General features: G+C 51.7%; 5 protein-coding genes across 5 annotated transcripts in view; 1 reads left to right on the forward strand and 4 right to left on the reverse strand.

Moving 5' to 3' along the window:
* Window positions 1-909: 909 nt before the first annotated feature.
* Window positions 910-3,830, reverse strand: PHYSODRAFT_559459 (hypothetical protein; the record flags this gene model as incomplete). Its single annotated transcript, XM_009529646.1, has 2 exons — window positions 2,742-3,830; window positions 910-1,112 (listed from the first exon to the last, which is right to left on the reverse strand). Exons 1-2 carry the CDS (start codon window positions 3,763-3,765, stop codon window positions 910-912), a joined length of 1,227 nt encoding a protein of 408 aa, XP_009527941.1. The 5' UTR covers window positions 3,766-3,830.
* A 1,294-nt stretch (window positions 3,831-5,124) lies between these two features.
* PHYSODRAFT_498786 (hypothetical protein) lies at window positions 5,125-5,286 on the reverse strand (the record flags this gene model as incomplete). Its single annotated transcript, XM_009529647.1, has 1 exon — window positions 5,125-5,286. A coding segment is annotated over one exon (162 nt), but the record flags the coding sequence as incomplete, so codon positions are not given.
* A 643-nt stretch (window positions 5,287-5,929) lies between these two features.
* Window positions 5,930-6,622, forward strand: PHYSODRAFT_301356 (hypothetical protein; the record flags this gene model as incomplete). Its single annotated transcript, XM_009529648.1, has 1 exon — window positions 5,930-6,622. One exon carries the CDS (start codon window positions 5,930-5,932, stop codon window positions 6,620-6,622), a length of 693 nt encoding a protein of 230 aa, XP_009527943.1.
* Window positions 6,623-7,230: 608 nt separating this feature from the next.
* Window positions 7,231-8,063, reverse strand: PHYSODRAFT_501745 (hypothetical protein; the record flags this gene model as incomplete). The annotated part of the gene is made up of 4 exons (XM_009529649.1): window positions 7,231-7,456; window positions 7,527-7,594; window positions 7,666-7,858; window positions 7,921-8,063. The coding sequence occupies 4 exons, from the start codon at window positions 8,061-8,063 to the stop codon at window positions 7,231-7,233; spliced, it is 630 nt and encodes a 209-aa protein (XP_009527944.1).
* Window positions 8,064-8,636: 573 nt separating this feature from the next.
* Window positions 8,637-9,535, reverse strand: part of PHYSODRAFT_286132 (hypothetical protein) — a 1,239-nt gene continuing 340 nt past the window's right edge. Inside the window, exon 1 of the mRNA XM_009529650.1 lies at window positions 8,637-9,535. This exon is cut by the window's right edge and continues 340 nt beyond it. Within this exon, the coding sequence (XP_009527945.1) occupies window positions 8,952-9,398 (447 nt within the window). The 5' untranslated portion in view covers window positions 9,399-9,535 and the 3' untranslated portion in view covers window positions 8,637-8,951.

Genomic DNA, 9,535 nt, shown 5'->3' on the forward strand with positions numbered 1-9,535 from the left:
CATCCATCTAGAGTAGATAAAGTCCGTAGCAATGTTCGCTTGGCACCTTTAATCATCACTTGCCCACACCCTGTTGCAGGTCCCATACAAGGTTGAGCCCATGGTCTCTACTAAGTACGGATTTACATTAACTGCTCCGTTTTGAACACAAGAGGTAGCAATCGAAAGCTTAGAATGTGGAGAATACACCTGGCTAGCTCATTCTGCATAAAACTGCACTGAATTGACATTATGTTGGTACTTGTGTTTTCACCTTATGTTTTGCTAATACAAATCCCAAGTAATAAGTGCTTCAGAATAGTGGACTGTTTCATGTTTTGTCCGGAGGGGATACAAGTATTCGGTATTCTACGTTAATAGGTATTTGCTTCTACGGTATAATATTCGGTATTCTACGTTAATACTTACGTTTTGACAAATCGGGGTAACCTACTTGGCCATTTTAATTCCTCCGCGGCTATATCGACTTGGTCTCCATAAAACGATCGCCTAATCATGCACATCCACTCACATATGAAACGAATGGCGGGACCCCGGGGTCCCCCATTACGCTCGTACTTCGTGATGCGTTTATTTTGGATCATAGTCGGTAGTGTACGCACCACCTGCCCGTCAAAAGCATGCAAAAATGCAGTTCTAAGCTTCAATTGACTATAATAGAGCGCTCAAAAGCACATGGTGTCTGTATTTTCTGTTATCACCACATCACTAAGTACGAGCGTAATGGGGGACCGTCCCGCCATTCGTTTCATATGTATCGCAAGGTTTACAAATCGATCGAGCTAAATCAGGGTAATAATCAATCGATTGACGAGCAAAATAGGCAAATGAAGCGGTTTAAGTGAAAACCGTGAAAACTTTTCACAATACATCATTGTATAATAAAACAGTAAAAACAAAACGGATAGACTAAAGTTTGAGCAGCCTTGCTGGGGATACGATCTGTTCCAGCTTCTCTACAAAGCGAACCCACTCGATATAGAGCTCTCGGCCATGCGCTTCACTCAAGCAAGTGCCCCATTGGTTATATGCCACATCCACCGTCGATTCATCTACTTCCGTGAGCACCGTCGTGGCCCCTCCTTCCAAAATCCACTGCACGTCTTGCCGCGCTCCCTCCGCCAACCAGTTCCAAGCGTTAGCTTCGGAATCGGCGATCAACATGATGTATTTGTCCCTCCGTAGCCCATTTGGCTGCGTTGAACGTGTGCGGCGCGCCAGTGCAACATACCGAAGACGAACTTCTCCTGGAATGCTGTATACCACAACGTAGGCATGCTTGCCGAACCTTTGCAACCCTTGGCATGCCATTCGTCCGCTTTGAGCTCGGCCCCAGCACCTCGGCGTCGTCAGCACAGGAAGCAGGCTGGGGTCCATAGCTGCTCCGAGTCGTCTAACGACCAGCGCAGACGTCTCGTGAAGCGCCCATGGGTTCTGAAAAATGTGTTGGTCTCGTCCAACGCCGCTGGGGCATGCTCCACCGCCCAGCCCAGAATATTTCTGACTTGTTCAGTGCATGGGTGTTGTAGCGAGTTGAGTTAAATGTCGTTGAATTCTTGTGCTGAGTAAGGGTGGAAATGGAGCGAAGGCGACCCGTCCAAGAGGTTTACGTTCCAGCCCAGCTCGCCCGAGCCTTTCAAAATGGATCGAGGTGATGGATCATCGAATAACCGATAGCCATACAGGTGACGCTGCTGGCGGATTGCGTCTTCAAAGCCGTCGTACGGCTCCAGCGCCTTCAGTAGTAAGGCATTTTTCCGTGCCAACGCTGCACAGTGGATCGTGAGCTGGAGGAGAGCTACGAACTGCTCGCTGTAGTTCGCAGAAGAAGTATCGGATACCCTTGCTGCTTTGACGCAATGCTGCAGCTTCGTCTCCTGGCACTCCCGTTTTAGTCTCGCCAAGTCTTGTTTCATCTCGGTGCGCCACCGTGCCACTCACGCTCGATGGTAGTTGTCCGCTGGTCGGGTCGGGATCGGAAGTTGGCGACACGATCGCTGACGTCTTGGTACCGCACACTTCGTGTGTATTGTTGCATGAAGAGGTTGGATCGTGGTGGAAAGCATGGAATTCGCTGCTGCTGACACGCCTCGATACGAGTGAACTGCGCCAGTGGAGCAGCACGTATATATATTGATAGCTTGTGCTCTTCAAAGTAAGGAGACAAACAGCCTGAGAGCTCTGAAATTTAAAGTTTAAAAAAAAAGAAATTGGTGAATGGTAAGGAGGAAGTGGGTTGACCAACTCAGAAAACCTGCACAGAGCTCAAATGGCCAATGTCGCTATGGATAGTGGTTGTTCTCGTAGCTGATGTATTTCTTTATGGCTGTATTTGCCCGCACAGTCGAGTTGACTTTCAATGGCGTACTGCTCTCCTTGTCCACTTGGATAGGCCTGCCTAAATCGTGTTGGACATCAATTTCGGTCTCATGCAGGGGCCCTGCATGAGACCGAAATTGATGAAGTTTCGAAGATCACAACTTTTAAAAATTAATGCGGACAGAGCCACACTCTAAAACAACAATTATTTGTAAAGATTCAGGGTTTTACTCAACTCAGCTCAAAGAAGTCTAGCGGGTGATATCGATTGCTCCAAGCGCACAGCGAACCGGATCCAATCGATGAACAATTCCCTGCCATGCGTCTCGCTCAAGCACTCAGCCCACTGGTCGTACACGACGTCGATGGTTGATTCATCCACCTCCGTAATTGTCACGTAGACGCCGCCCTCCATGATCCACTGCACGCTTTCCTGCGCATCTTCAGCCGCTTGTTGGCGGTCGAATCAGCTATCGTCATGATGTACTTGTCCACGCGCTTGCCATCCGATCTCCGCTCTCTCGAGTGCTGAGCGAGAGCGAGGTAGCGGAGGTTCACCTCACCTGGGATGTTGCACACTATAACGAGGGCGTCCTGGTGGAAGTTCTGCAGCACTTGGACGCTCGTTTCCCCGGTCTGAACGCGTCCCCAACTTCGAGGCGCTACCAGAACGGGCCACAGTTTCTTCTCCATCCGCGGCAGGATCATTTCAGACACGTCGAGCGAGCAGTGGAGGCGTCTTGTGAACGTAGCGTGCGCCACAAACGATGTTCCTGCTTCGTTACGAGTGAGCGGGACGTAGTCCACCGTCCAGCCCAGAATCTTTCCCACAGTCGCAGTGCACGGATGGCGCTCTCCATACGCGATGTCACTGTGGCACAGGATACCGTCGAATTCGGCCTTGGAGAACGGGCTGAAGTGGAATGACGGCTCGTTGTTCGGGAAGCTTACTCGCCACCCGTCCTCGTCGCCATGGCGTGGCGTCTCCTCGGCATCTTGACTTGAATTTTGGGAGCTAAAGGCCCCAAACTCCTGCCCCTCAAGACGCAGCACCCTCTCGAACTTGCTTTGCAGCGCGATCGCCTCCTTCAGCGCCAGGTTTTCTCGCTGTAACGCTGCGCACTCGATGGTGACCTGCCGGAACGCGTCGCCAAGTGACTGCTCTGGATTGAGGTCGGACCTCATGCGCGCTTCGAGCACCCGGTGTTCCAGCTCCTTCTCCAGACGCAGTCGTTCTTGCTGCATACTGGCGCCTCGCTCCTTCTTCTGCTTCCGCCACTTGATCATCCGCGCCCGCTGCTGCTCACGTCGCCACTGCTCGCGCATGGCGGACTCCCAGAGTTTGGTCATGGCGGGGTCTCCCATCGTCTCGTCGATGGTCATGTTGCAGTTGGTGCTGCTCAGCCCAGGCAGTGGACTGGAGAAGGACTTGACAGTGTCGACCATGGGTCTGCGTTATAGCAAATAACTCGGAATGACGTAATCCTAGACCACCCACCGCCCCACGGAGAGGAAGGGGTCTCGAGCGGAAGAGGTTGTGGCGTTGTAAGCCAAGCCCATCCTTTTTCTGGTATCACGTGGTCTCGTGCATCAGGTGAGGTGAGCTGCGCAGAACTTCAGTACTGTCGCAGCGCAGGCCTTCAACTAATCACAGACAGCATAAGGACACAACGAAAAGAAAGATGTTGTCTAAGACGAGAACCTAAAACGCACTGCACTTGTGGTTTTTGCTGCTGGGGCTGCAGCAGAGTTTACGGTCTCAATTGAGATTTTGCGGCTGGATCCACCAGACAGCGGTACGAATTGTTGTCCACAAGCTGCGGTTCCCTCACCGGACTTCCTATCTTACAGGTGATCATCAGGTGCCGCATATGATTCCGGCTTCAAGTCCGTTCGAGATCCGTTGATTCTGTCTCTCTCTTCGCTGTACCGGAACTGTATGTGAAGCAGACGAGCCACAGAGCTCAACTTTCCATACCCAAAAACCTCCGACCCTCCGACTTTCTCCGACTCGTACACAAAACATGCGGATAGGAGGGTGGTCACCTTTAACTATCACCCAGCTACGCGCTACGCGCAAACCTAAAACCCCTAAAGGCTCGCTGCACTCGCTGGGCCAGAACCCTAAGCCCCCTGCGGCTCGCACGCGTCGCCTCCGCTTGCTAGGTAGAGCACTGCTGGGTCGTGGGTTTGCAGCCGCGTGCTACGCACACGGACTGTCAAACCGCAGGCGGGGGCTCGCTACGCTCGCTCCGTGCCATCCATCCCAAGGCTCCCCGACCAATGAGCAAACGGGACGACTAATCTATCTTGGACTGTGTATGCATAACACTTTGGGAAGGGGTAGGGTAATACTGTTATGCTCCGACCGCGCTTGACTGGGGATTTGTATACCTAACATCTTAAGTGCGGTCGGAGATTTGATGATATTCTACCATAACGCAGATTTTGATGACTATCATGACAATATGATCATTCCGTCATTATGGTTCACTTCAGTATGGTGCCTTATTGGATCGTGGGGTCGGGAGGGAGGGGGATCGGAGTGAAATTGGTTTTTGCAGTACGATAAGGGCATACTTGCACAGTGCATACACGTAACTGGACTTCCTACTAACAGATCGGCTAGACTCGTTACGTCTTCAAAATATTCTTGCAATGCTTTTGCGGTCGGCTTCTACATGTAGTTGCAAGGAACATGCACTACAGTAATCTGCCCGAGTAAGGAACGCCTGATATATATAAAGACGCAGAATATATAAATTGATGTTAAGTTGAGTATACTTTTCCAATGTACTGATTTAGTTATTTCAAAATGAACTGAAGAGCAGCTTTACCTACGAGTCCGGAATGATTCCAACAGTGGCGTATGGTCGAAGCACTAACCTTTGACCAGGCATCCTCGCACCACAACAGCGCTGTCAACTGGTCGACCTCGTAGGGATTATCCAGCCCTTCACCTTGTCGAGAATGCCCACTTTCTCAGACCAAGTGAGACGGAGACGCTTGGACGGTGTGGACTTCATGGGTGTGGAGTGGGGGAGGAGGTGGGCTTGTGGGGCGAGGTGCAAAAGCAAAAGTGCGAGTCTACCACTACGGTACATGTAGTTTGAAGTCTAGTAAGATCGCTAAATGCGTGCCATTTTTCAAACGAGGGTGGAGAGCTGATGATTGGCACTGGATTTTTCACCTTAGTACCTCAGTACCTTGCAGTACCTTGCACATCCCCCTATCGCCACATCGACTGGAAAATAATATTAAATATGTGAGGCTATTAGTTGTACACCCGTTCCTTATTCGGGCAGAATTCTGTACAGTATTAGTGGTAGTAAGTAGTACAGTAGCAAGCTACCTGGTAGGACAAATCATGATAACCGTTCATCGAATTTGCAATACATTACGGCACCGTAGATCTTGGGATTGAACATGCCCGCCTGCTGAACCTTCCAGTGCAGTACGTATAACGGTAAGATAGTTGACGCCGATGGGAAAACTGGAACTCCAGCTTTGACGTTCTTGCTGTTCGCTCAGACAAGTCCGCATTCCTCAATTTGCTCTGCACCACACAAGCCCTTTCAAGTCCTCAGTGGTCTGCCACCCAAGTCGAAACATGCGCGTGTGCTCCGTCCTCCTAGTTGCTGCAGCTGCTCTCATCGCGACCAGTAATGCTGTTGAGCCTTCCGCCACGTCAACCGTTGAGGTTGCTGAGGTTCAAGCGCGTGGTGCAGACAAACGGTTCCTTCGTAGCCACCAGACTGAGAATGAGCAAGGAGACAGCGATGTCAACGAGGCAGAAGACGGTATTGAAGAGAGACTCCCCAACCTGTCGCCTGTAGACGACGCACTCGCCGGGCTCAAGAACGCAGTGAAGATCAGCCCTGACGATGTTCTGGTGCAGGCGAATAACGGCAAAATCGACATGCAGCAAAAGCTCTTCCAACAGTGGTTGAATGGCCCGCCTGAAGTCCGACAAAACGCGATCGCCAAGATCATGAGGGATGGAGGATACGAGAAATACTATACGCTGTTGAAGGCGTGGGAGCACCACGCAGGTAGAACCGGCCAGGGCATCGGCTTCCTCGGCGCTACCAATGCGGTTGATGAACTGCTTCCACAAGCTGTCATCAGTGCGGCAGCTGCCGGAGATAAGAGAGCCCAGGCGACACTATTCCACAGGTGGATCGGCGCTGAAGAGAAAACCAGGAATACTGCGCTCAGAATCCTCCACGAATATGGAAAGGGGATCCTAGCGTATACTAGACTCAACAATGCGTGGTTGGAATTCCTACGGCGACTCATGTAAGCTCGCAAGGGTCGTCGCAGGCAGAACTGCGGCCTCGTCTGACCCGAAGAGGTCAGATTCAGGGCTTGAAATCAACATAGCAGAAAGCTTCACCTGCAAAAGCTGGTATTTTATTTTTATTAATCAATGACTAATAATAAAGAACACCACTTTTTGCTGATTAAAAATTACCCCAGTATATTAAAAACAGTAGTACAGTAATGTGCGTCAATAAGGAACCGCTAATATGGATAGAAGCAAGGAGGCTATTGGGCCAAGCAGTGTAACATAGACGGTTCTGGGTACTGTCTTAGTGCATTAAATTGGAAGTATCTGGTATATTTCCCGGTCAATTTCTTTGAATGGTTCATCTAAATCAGTACTATCAGCGGGAAACTGGGCTCCTTCCAGCCAGCTGTTTGTTATATGTACAAGGAAATTAGCTCCATATTGACACACATTACTGTAAAAGGAACCAAAGCATATCTTGAGCCAGGACATCGACTTCAGTACGGGTGAATAGTGTTCTTATGAAAACTTCCGTGCAAACTTGAGAATGGAGAGCCTTTCGTTCTTGGCTTTGGTAGAGCGAACGACCTGGTCAGACACAAAACAACGGCAATCGAAATTTAGAGCAGTTGCGTCGTACGAGAGGAAAGCACATTGGAATGATAGCGCACCGTCATCTCGAAACCGTCCTTGGCTAGTATAGCAGCGATTTCATTGGGTTTGTTCTCGACCACGACGACCATGTAGAAGACCCCACGAGGCGACAGCAAAGCGCTAATCTTCGGCAGCAGGCGATCAATCACTTCACGTCCGTGTAGACCGCCAGCCCACGCTGCCTCAATACCCCTGCAGTCATTTTCAAGGTTATTCTCTAGCACAGCATCCCAGTCAACACTATACATAAGCACACACGTACGTGGATCCGACCTCCTCCGATGGAGTCGGCACATACGGTGGATTGAACAGCAGCACATCAACTTGTCCCTACAGCTCCAAACCCTCAGTGAGTGACAACCAATAACACGCCATTTGCATGGATCAAATGGGCTTCGCACCTGTATCCGTGGCTCGTAACACTGCAGCAAGTCGGTGCGCACGATGTCGAACGCTTCCGCCCCGTTGTTCTTGGCGGTTTGTTGAGCGACCCCCGCCGCGAGCGGATTGATGTCCGTGGCCAGGAACATCGCTCTCGTCCCCAACTTCTGCAATTGCGTCGCCAAGTACACGAACACGGCGCCGCTTCCACACCTGCAACCAGTCTCAGTTCAATGCATTCCAGTCTGTGCCAGCCAACGGATTGACTCACGCACCCGATCTCCACGCAGATCGCGGGGTCCAGCGCCACCAGCTTGGGCAGTTCGTCTTGCAGCGCGTCCAGGAACAGGAACGTGTCCTCCGCCGGCTCGTAGACGTCGCAGTCGTACGCCATGTCGATCTCCGGTAGCTCCGCCATGGTCTCTCGGCTTTCAAAGCACTGCCAGTTATCCCCACAGGCTCGGGCGTGTGCACCACATGAGACTACACAGTGATCATGAAGGGACGCACAGGTCGGTTGCCAATATTACTACGGCGATGGACTTGACCGAGGATGAAGATGGCTACAATAGCAGCACCGGCAGCGTGGACGAAGACGCCGAGCTGGAACTGTCCTGCGCTCTGCATGACTTGGCTCTGAGGGTGAAAACCTTCGAGGCCAACATGCAGGGCCGGTTCCGCCAGGACCTGGGCGACGAGGAGGACGAGGAGGAGATCACGGAGGACCTCGACCATTTTGAAGAGGAGGGAGGGCCCAGCTACTACGGACGACATCGGATGGACTCGGACTCGGCGTCGCCCAAGCGTCGAGTGAGTAGAAGGAGGAGGTCGAGTAGTGGCTTCAAGACGGTCAAGCACCAGCACGGCGATGAAGAGGACGGCGACTATGAGGACCTCGACAGCGACCAAGAGGACCGACCGGAGGCCAAGAGTGGGCGTGACGACTCGGAACTGAGTGAGGGTGAGGATGAATGGGACTCCCAGGAGGAGAAAGAGGAGCTGTGCGAGCTCAAACAGAACATCGCAAAGCTGCTTCAAAGCATGCAGGAGGAGGCCAAAGCCCTCGAGGACAACCAGGCGGACTGCAAAGTCGTAGAATAGCCACGCATATCGTGAAGCCTGAGGTTTGATAACATGAATGAAGCACTTCACCCTGAAAACAAAAAAAATCGCCTGCAGCCTGTCGCTATTCAGTACACAAAGCCATCAGGCCCAGGATCTTCTTACACGGTTGCCAAGACTTTCACAACTTGTGGCATTTGCCACCGCATTGCTCACTCCCGTCAGGCCCGCTATGTCCACCGCCCTATTTCGACTGTAAATACTCCAAGAACCGCTTCTGCAGCTCGAACTCCTGTTCGCGCAGCTCCGTCTCCTTCTGACGCTGGTCCATATCGAACTGAATCTTGCTCTCGATAAGCTCCAGGATCCGTGCGCGGAAGTTATCGCTACTGATAGTGTCCGACGCGGCCGGCATTTTCCCGGCCATGGCGCCCACAGGTGACTCCATCTTTCTCCGCTTTTGCGGCAGCATGGAAGGGGGCACAGCCGGAAGAGAGCTGCCAAACGTTGCGCCGTCAGTCTTCACAATGACCCTCTCCTTGCCGTTGCCGTCCACCACCGTCTGCCCTGCCATCTTGTGGTTCTTCCGGATGAGCGTCTCGTTGATCTCGCGCAGAATCGTCTCCTTGCGCGCGTTCTCCTCCATCGTTCCGTGCTTAAATAACTTGTCGTGCTTGCCGTCTGTGTACATTTTCATCAGTGCCGTCACTCGGTCACTACGCAACAATAAAAAATAGAGTGAGACCATGAAAATAATAAAAAACTCTCGCATCTCCTCAACTATTTTCCTCACCGACACGTGTGCCATGAGTACGCCGCCGGGTTCTG

Source organism: Phytophthora sojae (genome assembly GCF_000149755.1).
Source record: "Phytophthora sojae unplaced genomic scaffold PHYSOscaffold_4, whole genome shotgun sequence".
Classification (NCBI taxonomy): Eukaryota; Oomycota; class Peronosporomycetes; order Peronosporales; family Peronosporaceae; genus Phytophthora; species Phytophthora sojae.